A 13,782-nucleotide genomic window follows, 5' to 3' on the forward strand; every position below is an offset into this window, starting at 1 on the left:
ATTCTTGGCTTAGAGATGAGTTCCATGGTCCCTTCCTCTTTGGGGGCCTCACTTCCTTCAAAGCAAGCTGGCACCAACATGCCTTAGGAAACACGGGGCTCTCTGGGGTCTGGGCAGCAGGTGCCAGAGCAGAGCTGGGATTCCAGCTGCAGCTGAGGATGAGCTGCTAGCTGAGATGTGTTTGTGTCTACACTTGAGCAGCAGCCAGAACTGGGGGAAGGAGGGACATTATGAGTGTGGAAAACAAGGCTTTGTGATAGGGCCTGTCTTCCTTGACATAGGCTTTCTCCCTTGGGCCCAGCACCCACAGTCCAGGCCTTGCAGACTGAAGCATCCAAGAGGTATTCTTTTTTTTTTAAATTTATTTATTTGTTATTTATTTTGGCTGCGTTGGGTCTTAGTTGCGGCACGCAGGATCTTTGTTGTGGCATGCGGATTTCTTAGTTGCAGCATGCGGGCTTCTTAGTTGTGGCATGTGAACTCTTAGTTGCAGCATGCATGTGGGATCTAGTTCCCCAACCAGGGATCGAACCTGGGCTCCCTGCACTTCTTTAAGCAATGACACCCCTTCTATCCTCCAGTCTACCATTGCCAGATATTCAATAGCAGCCCCATGTTTTCTGAACCTGATCTCACCTGTGGTACCCAGGCTCCCTCCCTCTCTCTGCTGAGTTTTGACGGATCCCAACCAAGACCACTGGGTCACGGATCAGACTGAAATAGTGTAGGCCGGCCTCTGGCACTTCTACCAATAGAGGGAGGGGGCCATGCCTGTGGCCTCAGTTTTGTCTAAAGTGTATTCAAGCCAGTCAGTCTGCCCTGGAAGAGGACTCTTGGAAGTCAGGGAGGGGCATGCTGCTGGAACCTTCCACAGAAGCCCGACCAGCTCAGACCTGTATTAGCTCAGGAAATCCCCACCAACTCCCCACCCTCTAAGCATCTATGTTCTCCTAGCTGCTGCTGACCCTTCTGAGCCTCTAATGCCTCTAAAGCTGCTGGGGATTCTGTTCCCACAGCATCTCACCTGCTTGCCCAGCATGGCCTCTCCTGAGGCCCTCACCACCTTCCACAGCCACAGGCAAGGCTTCACTGCCCTGGAAAGGCCACGCAGCCTCTCCCTTCCATTCTTCCAACAGATGATCCCAGGATAATTTATGCAGCAAATCCTCTTTAATCTTTAATCTAGGGTCCTGCACGAAGGGAACTCCCTCCTGTCTCTTCTTCACAGCTTGGCTGGAGGTGGAGGTTGTCTGACATTCCACCTTAGGAGGTGTACAGAGGGTATGGACAATCAGTAACTTGGACATCAGCTGGGTTCAATTCCCACAAACCTTGTGGACTCTCCGGGGTAACTGATCGTTTCTCTCCAACCTGTGAGGCAAACTCCCCTCTCCTTCCAAAGGTTTCTTCTCCTGGGGATACCAGGTGGGCCCTTCCTTTTTCTTTGGGGACTGGCTCAAGCCCCCACGGTGCTGCGCTGCCTGGGCAGGCCACTCTTTAGGGGCTGAGTAAGGAAGAGCCAAGTGACCAGCGAAGCCCTGTCCCGAGCGCCTCTCCGCACCCTGTCTCCGGGGGTCGAGAGCTGCAAAGCCCCACGGCGGGCCTGCCTTCCCTTGCCCAGCCTGCGCCGGCTCCCCGCGCCGCGGAGGTGCAGGCCCCGCCCCGGGGCCGCCCCACCCCGCCCCCGCCGCCGGGCCCCGCCCCCGGCTGGTCGGCTCTCGGGGCAGCGGGCGGGGGCAGGCGGTGTGGCGAGGTCGGCACGCAGCTCCGGCCGCGGGTCGCTCGGGCGCTGTCCAGGCGGAGCCGGCCCGGCCCGGGCTGCAGCCATGGTAAGGCTGGCGGGCGCGGGGCGGGGCCGGGCGCGCAGGGCCCGCCGCTCCAGGGCGGCTTCGCCGAGACCCGCGGCGCCGCAGTCCAGGCTGTGCGGGGCGGGAGGCGTTGTCGCCTGCCGCGGGCACAGGCAGGCTGGCGGACGGCGCTGCGTCGCTGCTCCCAAGTTTCTTCTGATGCGAGCAGGCACGGAGTGGGCCCCGGCCACCGGGGTGCTGCCCCGTTCTTGGACGAAGGGGTGGGTCCGTGCTGGGTGGAGAGGGGGCGCCGGCCGAGACGCGCTGGTGGGCTGGGGTGAGTGAGTCAGGCAGGGGCGGAGGTGAGGGTCCCCACCCTTGCCTGGGTCAGCTGTTAGCTGGGTGACTCTTCCTCGCCCACCTACCGTGGGCTCAGGGACCAGCACCAACTTCCTTGGAAAACACACACAGGAGGCCCGCAAACACTGCCTGCCTCGCCAAGAGGGATGGTGAGACGCTTGGGCCCTCCCTTCCCACAGCACCATCTGCCCAGGGACCTCGGAGAGAGGGAGGCCCAGCCACCATCCTACCCCGTGGGATCAGCTGTGTCCCTCGGCCTCTGAGACAGGAACCATGGGGAATCTTCCTCCTGCTGCATCCTCCCCCCTCCCCCCAAGCCAGGTCCCTCTGCAGTGGTGGAGGGTGGAGGGAACTCATTCCTGCCACCTGCCTGTGGTGGGAGGAGAGACAGTAACCCCAGCCAACCACGCTGAAGACCCCCCAGCTAGGAAGTTTTGATGTTTGACTGTGAGGGTGCAAGCTCTTTTCCTGCCATCATTGCCAGAGCCTGCCACAAACACGTTATGCTGAGTGTCAGGGCCTCCAGGCCGTATGCCAGCTTCTCCTCCCAGTCTGGAAGCCCCCTAGCCTTTGCCCTCTGTATTGGGAAGCACAAGCTGTTTACAGCAGGAGGAGATCCGTGACCAGCCTGTGGGGCAGGATGTTGGCTGTGGGCAGCCTCCAGAAAGGAACTCCCCGGGCCCTGTGGAATCAGAAGCTTCCAGGTCTAGAAAGGCCAACCTTTTGGGCTCTTCTCTCTCAAGCTGTGTCCAGGCCGAGGCCCAAGCCTTGGCCAGGAAGTCTTGGTGACACCGTGACCTTCCCCAAAGAGGGGTTTCCTGGGAGAGGCCAAGTGGTGGCTGCCTTTATCCCTGCCCCCATCCTTCTCCTCACATGGGGATGGACAGACCGATTGTCCCAGGGACGGAAGCCTGGGGGAGCACTGATTGTTCTTAGTGCCAAGTGTCCCTAGTGCAGGGACCGAGAGGGGCTTTTTCTGCCACACACTAAGTTCAGTTCAGCTGAGGTCTTGGTGCTTCAACTTGGCTGAGGCCACCCTGTTCCTCTGTATTTAAAGGCACCCCGTCACCACCAGAGTCCTCAGCCTCAGGCCCCTGCCTCAAGCCAGCCTAGTCCTTAAGCTGACTGGGTTCATGTCAAGCCAGACTTCTCTACGAGGGTCACTTTGTGGAAGGAGATCAGGCACCCAGCTGCTTCGGAGATCAGTGGGGAGAGCTCCTCAGCCCAGGAGCCCCAGGGGGTTTTAATTGGCATGCAAAAAGAATGACTTGGCTAACATTAATAACCATCCTGTGACTTGAGATGTACCTTCTCTCCCCAGGTTCAAAGCAGCTTGAGGTATCTGTCATCTGGGAGTGCTTTCTTTCCCCAGCCTTCCTGGGAGGCAAGGAAGGGCCATTCACAACTGGACATTAAGGCCCTGAAATTAAGACACTATTCAAAATCACAAAGGGTATTTCTAGCCAAACCAGAAGCACTGGCCTCCTGACTCCTAGTCAAGTGCTGCATCTGCACTCTCCCAGTTAGGTCCCTCAATTTGTCTCCCACCTAATCGGCAACTTTGAAGCCTCTGGGATCCCAGCCTCTCCTTGACCTGAGCTCATGCCCCTCAGAGACCAAGTGTTAGCAGCTCCCCTGCTGACTCTCTGAAAGTGATGGGGTGATGAAAGTGATACAGGTCCCCATGAGTCAGAGGTCAGGTATCCTAGGATGGAAGGAGTCCCTGCAACAAAGGCCTCTCTGTGGCTGGGACTCTCTGCAGGGAAATCTAGGGGCAGATTTCTGAAGGCAGTGCGGTTCTCCACTGAGAGAACACAGAGGGACACTGGGAAGAAAAGTGGGGCCATTCCTAAGAGAACATACACCCAGGGGGATTGTAGGACACCCCACACTACTTCAGCACTGCTTGAAGTTAAGGTGAAAGAGATTGGAAACCTTTGGGACTGGAGTCTCCTGGGTAGCTGCCCCAGGTACTGATGGACCAGGTCACCTTGGGGACAGGTCTCAACCCTCCGGCAGGCCTCAGTGTCCTTGGGGGTTACAGGAGAGGCCAAGTGGATCAAGAGCCTGTGTTGCAGACAGACTTGGGAGGCTGGTGCTGTGCCCATCGGGGTAGGCGGCGGGCAGGCATCATGGAGCAGCCAATCAGAGGAGGAGGGGACTGCAGAAAAAAACGATCCTGCTGCAGCTGAGCTGTCCTTGGAGGGTGGGAGCCAAGGGAAGGGAGGAGGAGGGGTTGGGGAAGGACATTCCACAGGCTTTTTTGGCCCCTGACAGACACAGGGGGGTCAGAGAGAAAGGGAAAGGAGCAAGTCAGGACGCTGGATTACAACAAGAGCATCAAGACCAGGCTGTTTCTGTGTGTGAGGAACTTTTCTTGGGAGATAAAATTAGACCTAGAGCTTGCTGACAGGGAGTCTGAAGCGTGGGACATGGACCGTTCATTGGGATGGCAAGGCAGTTCTGTCCCTGAGGACAGAACTGAAGCTGGGGTAAGGTGCTGCTCTGGGAGATGGGTGGACCCGCCCTGTTTTCCCCCTGCATTGTCTGGGATTGGGGCTCAAAGTCAGAAAATGATTTGGTCACTGGCAGAGCCGGGGGGCAGGGAAGGACAGACAGGAGGTGAGGCCCCTCGTGTCCTAATTCCTTGTCTAGAGCCCCTGTGGGCCCCTCTGTGCTGATGAGCAGCTCCCTGGCATGGAGAGTGGTGCTGGGTTCCTGGTGACTCTACTTGAAGATTGCAAGGGCTGGGGGTCTCCATCAGTGCCTTCCTTGCTGCCCTGCTGCTCAGTGCCCCTGGGGAAACCAGGCGGAGTGCAGTCCTCTCTCTCCCAGCCTCAGCCTGACCCCTAGACTGACCTGCTGGGTCACTGTGGGGTTGTGCAGAGGGGCAGGATTTCCCCGAATTCCCCAGACCCTTAGCCCACAGCCCCATCCCTTCTCTGTTGCCATATAATTAATCTTCCAAGCTGGGACACTTTGCAGAGTGAAAAGGGGCAATTAGGCCAGAACAACAAACATAAACTGGCATGTATGGTCACCCCACCGGCCCCCACAAACACTGTGGGTAAGAAAAAGCCTGTTGGATCAGGCTTGCCTCAGGACTGTCTCTTCTGGCCACTTGGCCCCTACCTGCTCGTTCCAGTTTCCATCTAAAAGGCCCCTTTTCCTGTCTAAGCAAACCCTGGAGACTACGGCTATAAGCAGGAACGGGGACTTGAGAGGCGACAGCCTGGCAGTAGCTCTTAGGGCACTTTCCCCTCTAGGCTCCCCGTGTAGTCCCTTCCCTCTGCATAAACTCGGCAGCGTGACTGCATCCCTCAGTTCTTCCCTTTGTAAAACGGGGGCCTGAAGGAAGACTGCAGCCATGTTCTCTGCCCTCACCCTGGCTGGGACTCCACAGTGGTCTGGGGTAGCCCCCACTGGCTTGGCTGATTCCCAGAGGGTGAGTCAGCCTGTGAAGCCGGCCCTTGTCCGTTGTCTGGGGGAGGCACGTGGGTTTTGTGAGGCCGAGCTGAGCCCAGCACCGCCAGGCACTCCGCAAAGGGGGCTGGCCCCAAAGGAGAGAGAGGAAGCTTTAGGGTCTGGAGCTGAGGGTCAGAGTAGCGGGGAGTGACCTGTCTTCCCAGCTGGAGATGGAGTGGAGCAGGTCTCCACAGAGAGGCCAGCCCCCCGCTGCCTACCACCCGTGCGGTTCACAGTTGAGACCAGACCCCCTGCCACACTGCAGGCTGAAGCCTATCTCTGGGCACCGGGGGCAAGGGACAGCTGCGGGTGCTTCCCCCTATACATCCCTCACAGTTGGGGGCTGTCAGAAGTGTCCTGCCGTCCTCCCTCACCTGGTCCCTCCCAGCTCCCCTTCACCCACACTCAGCATCCACTGGCAGGTTTCCCCTTCGCTCCTGGGGCCCAGGCTCAGGTTCTGTGTGGCTCAGTGTCTGGAATAAGGGGGGTCAGGTCAGCTGTGCTGAGTTCTGGGCAGTGAGTCCTGGGGAGTGAGCACCTCCAGTAGAGTCTGCACCTCAGTCCCGGAGCTCTGCGACTGCGGTGACGGTGACAGGAGGCAAAGAGACCCCTGCTGGCAGCTCCCTTCTCCCCGCCCCGTCCTTCCTGCCCCCACCCCAGTCTGGCTGGCTGCACCCTCCTTGAGTCCTGAGCCACACTCTCCTCTCAGCTCGAATGCCTCTGTCTGCTGCCCCTCATTCAGCCTGACTTCCTGGCCTTTGGGGGCAGTCCCTGGTCCTGGCTTGGAAGGGCAGCCTCAACAAGCACCCTGTTGAGAGGGAGCCTTGGGACTGGAGCTGCTCAGTTCCCCAGAGCAGTTTGCAAGGGCTCTGGGGGCTGCCCAAGGCTGCTGCTGGACTCCATGGCCTTTCCTGACGTCTTGGACCCTTGGACCAGGGAGGCATGTGAGCAGTCGCGGGAGGGATGGTGAGCGCTTCCTCTGGCTTGGCCGCCTGTGCAGTTTCTTTCCCTTGTAACCATAAGTGCTTCCCTTTCTCCCTCTTGCCTTCTCCTGTCTTCCTCCTTCATTCTTCTCTTCCTGCCACCTGCCCGCCTACCCCACCCCACCCCCAAACCCTCAGATCAAGCGCTTTCTGGAGGACGCAGATGATGCAGAACTGAACAAGTTCGTGAAGGATTTCCCAGGAAGCGAGACCTACCACCAACCAGAGGCCAAGACCTGGGTGTCCAGGCCCCAAATCCTGGAGCCGAGGCCCCAGGCCTCGGACCTCTGTCAGGATGACCTGGAATTCAGACGCCCTTCGTGGCCCCAGCCCTCTGACAGCCAGCAGTACATCTCTGCCTCAGCCCCTCTCAGCCCCTCAGCCCGGCCCCGCAGCCCGTGGGGCAAGCTCGATCCCTATGACTCCTCTGAGGTAGAGCCTCCAGCCCTGCCTTGGCCTTTCAGTGGGCTGGTGCAGGAGGACCCGGGGAGGGAGCAGGGAGAGCCCGAGTGTGTGTGTGCGTGCGTGCGTGTGCGTGCTGAGCTGGAGCCCCTCTCTGTCCTGTGTTGGCCCCAACTCTGTGGTGTCACCCCGCAGGCATGTTGGACGCTGACAATATCGGCAGGGACAGGAGCCCAGCCGGTAGTCCCAGATGGGGCCTCAAAGGAGTCTGGCACTGCTCTTTAAGGCTGGCGTTGGGTCCTGGGGTTCTTCTGCCTCTACCCTGATGCACTCTGCCTTCTCGTCCACCAGGATGACAAGGAGTATGTGGGCTTTGCGACCCTCCCCAATCAAGTCCACCGAAAGTCCGTGAAGAAAGGTTTTGACTTTACCCTCATGGTGGCAGGTAGAGCAGGGGCGGGGCAGGGCAGGGCTGGGCAAGAGGTGTCTCAAGTGGGGATGGTCTATATGTGGGGAGTGGGTATGGGTAGGGCAGGAGAAAGCCAGGGGCTGTGCCTTTTTGCAAAATAGCTGGGAGACGCGGGTGGCCGAAAGTACGTATATGTTGCAGGGGAGGGGGTGGTGACGAGGTACAAAAAACATTTAACCCTCAGCTTTCTAGTAGTTGCCTTTCTCTGTGTGACCTTGGGCAATCTCTTATCCTCTCTGGGCCTCATCCAAATGAGAAGCTGGACGAGCTCTTCTCTGTGCTTCCTTCCAGCTCTGCTGTGGTTTAGTTAGTCTCTTCCCAATTAGATAAGAGAGCTGCTGCCCCTGCAACCCCGCCACCTTGGTCCGGCGGGGTTGCCTCTTGGTTACAGATCTGATTTGGTGCCTCTGTCCTCTCTCCCCTGTCAGGAGAGTCTGGTCTGGGGAAATCCACTCTCGTCAATAGCCTCTTCCTCACTGATCTGTACCGGGACCGGAAACTCCTCAGTGCTGAAGGTGAGAAAAGGAGAGGAGCATGGAGACAGGCAGGCAGAGCTGACTTGGGAAATCGAACTGACTGCAGCCGCTGAGGGATGGGGCCTTCCCCAGCACGCAGGAAGCCGTGGCTTCCTAGAGAGACTGCCAGCATCTCTCTGTAGGCCTCTTTGGCCTGGAAGCCCACCAGCCAGCTCCCTAAAGATTTGGGTGCCGAAGCAGGGCAGGGACCAGAATCCTGCTCTTGGAGTGAGTCTCTGACCCCCAAAGGATTCCAGGAATCCGAGAAAAGAGCCGGGAGCAGAGAAGAGGCTGGGGCCAGAGCCAACAGCCCCCGGCATTTCCTGTGTTGGGAAATGTGCTCCTTGCTGGTTCCCAGAGAACAGGCCCCCAGGCAGCCCCCGGGGGCGGGAAGGGGGGCAGTGCGGGTGAGGCAGTCTAGGCAGCACTGGCTGCGGTGGGTGGTGTGTCCTGACTGGGCAGGTCCTTGCCCTTGCCCTGGCCTCAGTTTCCCCCTTCTCCAGAGCGGATCATGCAAACAGTGGAGATCACTAAACATGCAGTGGACATAGAAGAGAAGGGTGTGAAGCTGCGGCTCACCATTGTGGACACACCGGGTTTTGGGGATGCGGTCAACAACACAGAGTGGTATGTCTGACCAAGCACAGCCCCTGCCCCGCCTCCCACCAATTCCGTACACACACACAGGGGCGCACATAGGCACAGACACACCCACAATTGTCAAGAAGGGGTTTGTGCTCTCGAGCGTGTGCCACTGCCCTTTACCGGGCAGCTGTCTCCTCTGTAAAGTGAGAGGGAAGGCCTTGGAACAGATGATCTCTAATGTTCTGTTGACTTGACCCACAATTCTAGAATGGGGTTGAGGACACAGATAGGAAAGAAGCGCCTCAAGAAAGCAAACCCATGTGAAAACGTGTAGCACAGAGCCTGACATATAAGTAGGCGGTCAGTAGTTGTCACCCTCCCTCCTTCCATTCCTTTCACCAGCAACATTTTAGGCGCTACCAGCAAGTTATTAAAGGCGTGAGAGTGCGTGGAGGGAGGGGTGAGGGGAGAAATACGAGGCAAAGTGAGAGCATGGGTGGAACTTTGTTTAAACTCCCGGGATCCTCTAGGCCACCTGCCAAAATAAAAGGTGGCTTGCCAGCCCCCCCCACAATCATCCCTGACATTTTTTTTAGGAACTAGAAGGATGCTTAGATAATGGTCAGTCAGACAGACCTGAGTAGATGAGGAGGAGAATGGATGATAAGGACAGGAGAAAAGGTGATGCCTTTGATGAGGGAGTTAGGCAGGGTGGTGCTGAGACACCTAGCCTGAGAGTTCAGATCTCGATGCAGCATTTAGGAACTGCGTGATCTTGAGCAAATGACCACGTTCCCATTTCTTCAACTGAAAAGTGCTGGCCTTACCACCTCACCCAGTTGATCTGAAAATCAACCCAGAAAGATGCATGTGAATATGCATGAAAAAGGTACAGTTTTTACGGGGCTGTGTACATTATACTCATGAATATTAAGATGATAATGTCAGGGTCAGTGAAACATAAAAGTGTGGGGTCCCCTGTTCCAAATGATTAAGAATTTCAGCATGGCCACAGCAGAGAATAAACCCAATGTGGGCCTCTCTGAGCGCAGGGCCCCGGTATGACTGCACGGGTCATACGCCCAGGAAGCTGACCCTGGGTAATTGCCTCATAGACTGATCAGACCCTTACAGACCTTTCTGTGCTCTGAACCACTATCCCCTCCATTTGTGCTTGATCATTACAACATGTGACTTTCGGCTCAGCACATTGGTTCATCTTCCGCTTCATGGTCTAAGCCTTGAGGGGAGGGCCACGTCTTATATTCTTGCCACACACTGTGCTGGTACATGGTGCTTGGTCTCTGTAAATAGTCCTGCTGGATTGAGGTGGTCTCCGGTCATCACCACCCTTCCGGATCGTGGACTACGTCTCAGCAAACTTGGGCTCGCCCTGAAACTCGGGCTCCAACCAGCACCTGCTTCCTACTTTAGCAAGTATCACTGCCTCCTTCAATCAGTCTACTTACCTCCTCTTGCCTTCCATAATAATAATAATTTCACTTGCCTGGCGCCTCACAGTTTACAGTGTACACCGCATGTACTCATTTAGTCAACCAGCAGGAATTTATTGAGCACAGATGAGGTGTCCAGCCTGTGCTGGACATTTTAAGGGGTACAGAACAAGTGTGAATAATCCCTGTCACTGGGAGGCTTACAGTCTCGTGGCGGTGGGAGTGGGGGAGTGGGGGGCGCAGCAGGTCTCTGACGTGTGTCAATCAGGTAAAAACTTAGGTTAGTAAATGAGTGGGGCATTGTGGTGGCAAACACACTGAACTAAGAGTCAGAAGGCCAGGGGCTTGAGTGGGTAGAGAATTTGCTAGCTAAAGAGATCTGGATTAAGTGTCTTAGCAGCTCTGGATTTAGCTTCTTCATGTATAAAATGAGTGATGCTCATAATGTCCACCCATCAGGGCACCTATCAGTGAGGATGAAACTCAATAACAGAAGAGCAAGAGACTTGAAAACTGAGGTTGTTGAATATGTATATAAAACCTCTGCGTGTGGTGAAGGGAAGGGGAGAGCAGTGTGTATTCCTGTAGTCACAGGAGCCTTCATGGAAGAGAGGGTTCTTGGATATGGCTTTGAAGGGTGGAGTGGGCTTGGAGAGGTGGAGGAGAGGATGGAACCACATGAACAAAGGCTCTGAGGCTGAACTGTGAACCTGACTTAGGGCTGCCCTGGCCTCCAGTCACTTTTCACCTGCCGGCACCTTGCTAGTCTTATTGCTTTGTTTGGTCACCTGGGCTCTTTTCCTTTCATCAAGCTAATATTTATTGACCTCTGTCGGTGTGCTTAGTCTGATTATCTATCAGGATGTTTGAGATGCACCCCTGTCCCACCCAGGTACCTCCCTGAAGATGTAATAAAGCAAGTCGGGGAATAGCAAAGTCTTGAAAAGACTGCTCGGAGCGTGGGCTCCTTGCAGGCCCAGAGCTCACTAGGCAGCCCTCACTTCCAGTCTCTCTGCTTGTCTGTCCCTGCCCCAGCTGGAAGCCTGTGGCGGAATACATCGACCAGCAGTTTGAGCAGTATTTCCGAGATGAGAGTGGCCTGAACCGCAAGAACATCCAAGACAACAGGGTGCACTGCTGCCTGTACTTCATCTCGCCCTTTGGCCACGGGTATGGTCTGAGCCTGAGGCTCCTGACAGCACTCGGTGTTGCCAAGGGAACAGGCCAAGAGCACCAGGGGCAGGGCTGCCACTAGCAGGTGGTCACAGTTTCCTGTTCCCCAGGCTCCGGCCATTGGATGTTGAATTTATGAAGGCCCTGCATCAGCGGGTCAACGTCGTGCCTATCTTGGCAAAGGCGGACACACTGACACCTCCAGAAGTGGAGCGCAAGAAACGCAAAGTGAGGGAAGCTGGTGGGAGAGGGGAGCAGGTGGGCTTCTGGAAAGGATGGGGTCCCCAGAACTATGGGCCCCTCATGTGTTTGCCAGATCCGGGAGGAGATTGAGCACTTTGGAATCAAGGTGTACCAGTTCCCAGACTGTGACTCTGACGAGGATGAGGACTTCAAATTACAGGACCAAGCCCTAAAGGTGGGGCCACCCCAGGGCATCCCTTTCCCATCTTGTTTCTTCTGGGCAGAAAAGGGAATTAGAATTCTATATAAGGGTGGGCTATTGGGGTGGAAGAGGACCCTGGTTTCCTAGAATGAACCAGAGAAGATGAAGATACAGGTGGAAAGGAACAGGTGAGAATGGCGGTGTTGACAGACACCCCTAACTTCTTCCAGGAAAGCATCCCATTTGCTGTAATTGGCAGCAACACTGTGGTAGAGGCCAGAGGGCGGCGAGTTCGGGGCCGGCTCTACCCCTGGGGCATTGTGGAAGGTAAAGCACCGAGCTTGTGACCAGGGTATCTCCTTGCCCTCAATGGTTCTCCTCTACCCATGCCCCTGGCTGACCCCTAGCCTTGCCGTGCAGTGGAAAACCCAGGGCACTGCGACTTTGTGAAGCTGCGGACAATGCTGGTGCGTACTCACATGCAGGACCTGAAGGACGTGACCCGGGAGACACATTATGAGAACTACCGGGCACAGTGCATCCAGAGCATGACCCGCCTGGTGGTGAAAGAACGGAATCGCAAGTACGGCCAAAGGCCAGGACAGAGCGGGCAGGGGTGGGGTCCCAAGCACAGCCTTGGGTGAGACAAAGCCCTTCCTTTGTTCTATAGGCTCTGTGCTCAATCCAAGCAGGTGCTGGGGTCTCACTAGCCTTACCAACCCCCCTTTCCCCTCCCCCTCAGCAAACTGACTCGAGAGAGTGGTACCGACTTCCCCATTCCTGCTGTCCCACCAGGGACAGATCCAGAAACCGAGAGGCTGATCCGAGAGAAAGATGAGGAGGTGAGAGTTGGGTGGGGCAGTAGGGGTTGCCAGCCTGAGAGGACCCCTGCTTAATCATAACTCTCAGTATCTCTTGGTTTGGGAATAGGAATATCCCTGGCTCTGGTACATATCTGGATCCTGGATTGGTGGCTTAGTGGTTCTACCCAGAGACTCCATCACACCTCAGGGCTACCAAGGCCCTGGCTGAAGGGATTAGAGGTTGGGGGCACTTCTCTAAATCTATAGGACTCTCTGAAAGGCCCCACTTTGATTCATGTGCCTGTTCCAGCTGCGACGGATGCAGGAGATGCTGCACAAAATCCAAAGACAGATGAAGGAGACCCATTAGCCGGCTTTCAGCCTTGAATATTTAAACGCCGCCTCTTCGTCCTGCCTATGCCGGCCCCTCCCAGCACCAGTTCTGCTCAGGCCCCTGCAGCTACTGCCACTTCGCCTTACATCCCTGCTGCCTCCCCAGAGACTCAGAGGAAATAAAGTTTAACAAATCTGTAGGTGGCTTCTGGTGTCACTGTCTGTATCTTTATAAATTTACTTTTTTTTTTGGCCGCGTTGGGTCTTCGTTGCTGTGCGCGGGCTTTCTCTAGTTGCGACGAGCACGGGCTTCTCATTACAGTGGCTTCTTTTGTTGCGAAGCACAGGCTCTAGGCACGCGGGCTTCAGTAGTTGTGGCTCGTGGGCTCTAGAGCACAGGCTCAGTTGTGGCACACTGGCCTGGTTGCTCCACGGCATGTGGGATCTTCCTGGACCAGGGCTCGAACCCGTGTCCCCTGCAATGGCAGGCGCATTCTTAACCACTGCGCCACCAGCGAAGCCCACTGTCTGTATCTTTACCATCTCATGGAAACCAAGAAGATCCTAGGACCCAGTTTTGAAAGGTTGCTGGAGGAGGGTGCTGGCTTCTGACTTTTAGTAGGGAAGGGAGAGTGGGGAAAACTTTCTCCTCTCATGACAGGGTTCAGTCCGTGCCCAGAATCCAGCCTGGCCTGTCCATCCTTCTGATTGTATCTCTCCTGCCTCTGTTATCTGGAACCCCTCTCATCTTTACCACATACAATACTGACAACCCCACAGAAGTTTAGGATTTGATATCTCCCTCGAGAAAACATCGTATTAATTGCATGCAACCTTCGTATTTCCCCTGATTTGGGGAAAGGGATATGTAGTACGAATTAAGTTCTGTACTCCAGGAAGCTTGTGATAGAGCACTGAACAAATGCTGAAACCCCTGTAATCACCAAACACTATAGTAAGTGCTGGGAATGGATAGAGTACAATCATCATCCTGGAAGAATTCAATATTCATTTAACAAATACGTATTAAGCATCTGCTAGGTTGCAGACATTGTTTTATTATTTTTT

The 13,782-nt window shown here is 55.8% G+C and overlaps 1 protein-coding gene across 4 annotated transcripts; it reads left to right on the forward strand.

Moving 5' to 3' along the window:
- Positions 1-1,699: 1,699 nt before the first annotated feature.
- Positions 1,700-12,914, forward strand: LOC131746428 (septin-4). Of its 4 annotated transcripts, none has more exons than XM_059047742.2 (12): positions 1,700-1,829; positions 6,734-7,027; positions 7,349-7,442; positions 7,895-7,981; positions 8,485-8,608; positions 11,056-11,190; positions 11,304-11,421; positions 11,510-11,611; positions 11,809-11,905; positions 11,999-12,161; positions 12,321-12,420; positions 12,692-12,914. In XM_059047742.2, the coding sequence occupies exons 1-12, from the start codon at positions 1,827-1,829 to the stop codon at positions 12,749-12,751; spliced, it is 1,377 nt and encodes a 458-aa protein (XP_058903725.1). In that variant the 5' UTR covers positions 1,700-1,826; the 3' UTR covers positions 12,752-12,914. The 4 variants fall into 4 exon arrangements, with proteins under 4 accessions (XP_058903725.1, XP_058903726.1, XP_058903729.1 ...); XM_059047746.2 differs by lacking the exon at positions 1,700-1,829 and adding an exon at positions 4,400-4,639; XM_067021237.1 differs by lacking the exon at positions 1,700-1,829 and adding an exon at positions 6,322-6,556.
- Positions 12,915-13,782: the final 868 nt, after the last annotated feature.

Source organism: Kogia breviceps, chromosome 19, assembly GCF_026419965.1.
Source record: "Kogia breviceps isolate mKogBre1 chromosome 19, mKogBre1 haplotype 1, whole genome shotgun sequence".
In the NCBI taxonomy this organism is placed as follows: domain Eukaryota; kingdom Metazoa; phylum Chordata; class Mammalia; order Artiodactyla; family Physeteridae; genus Kogia; species Kogia breviceps.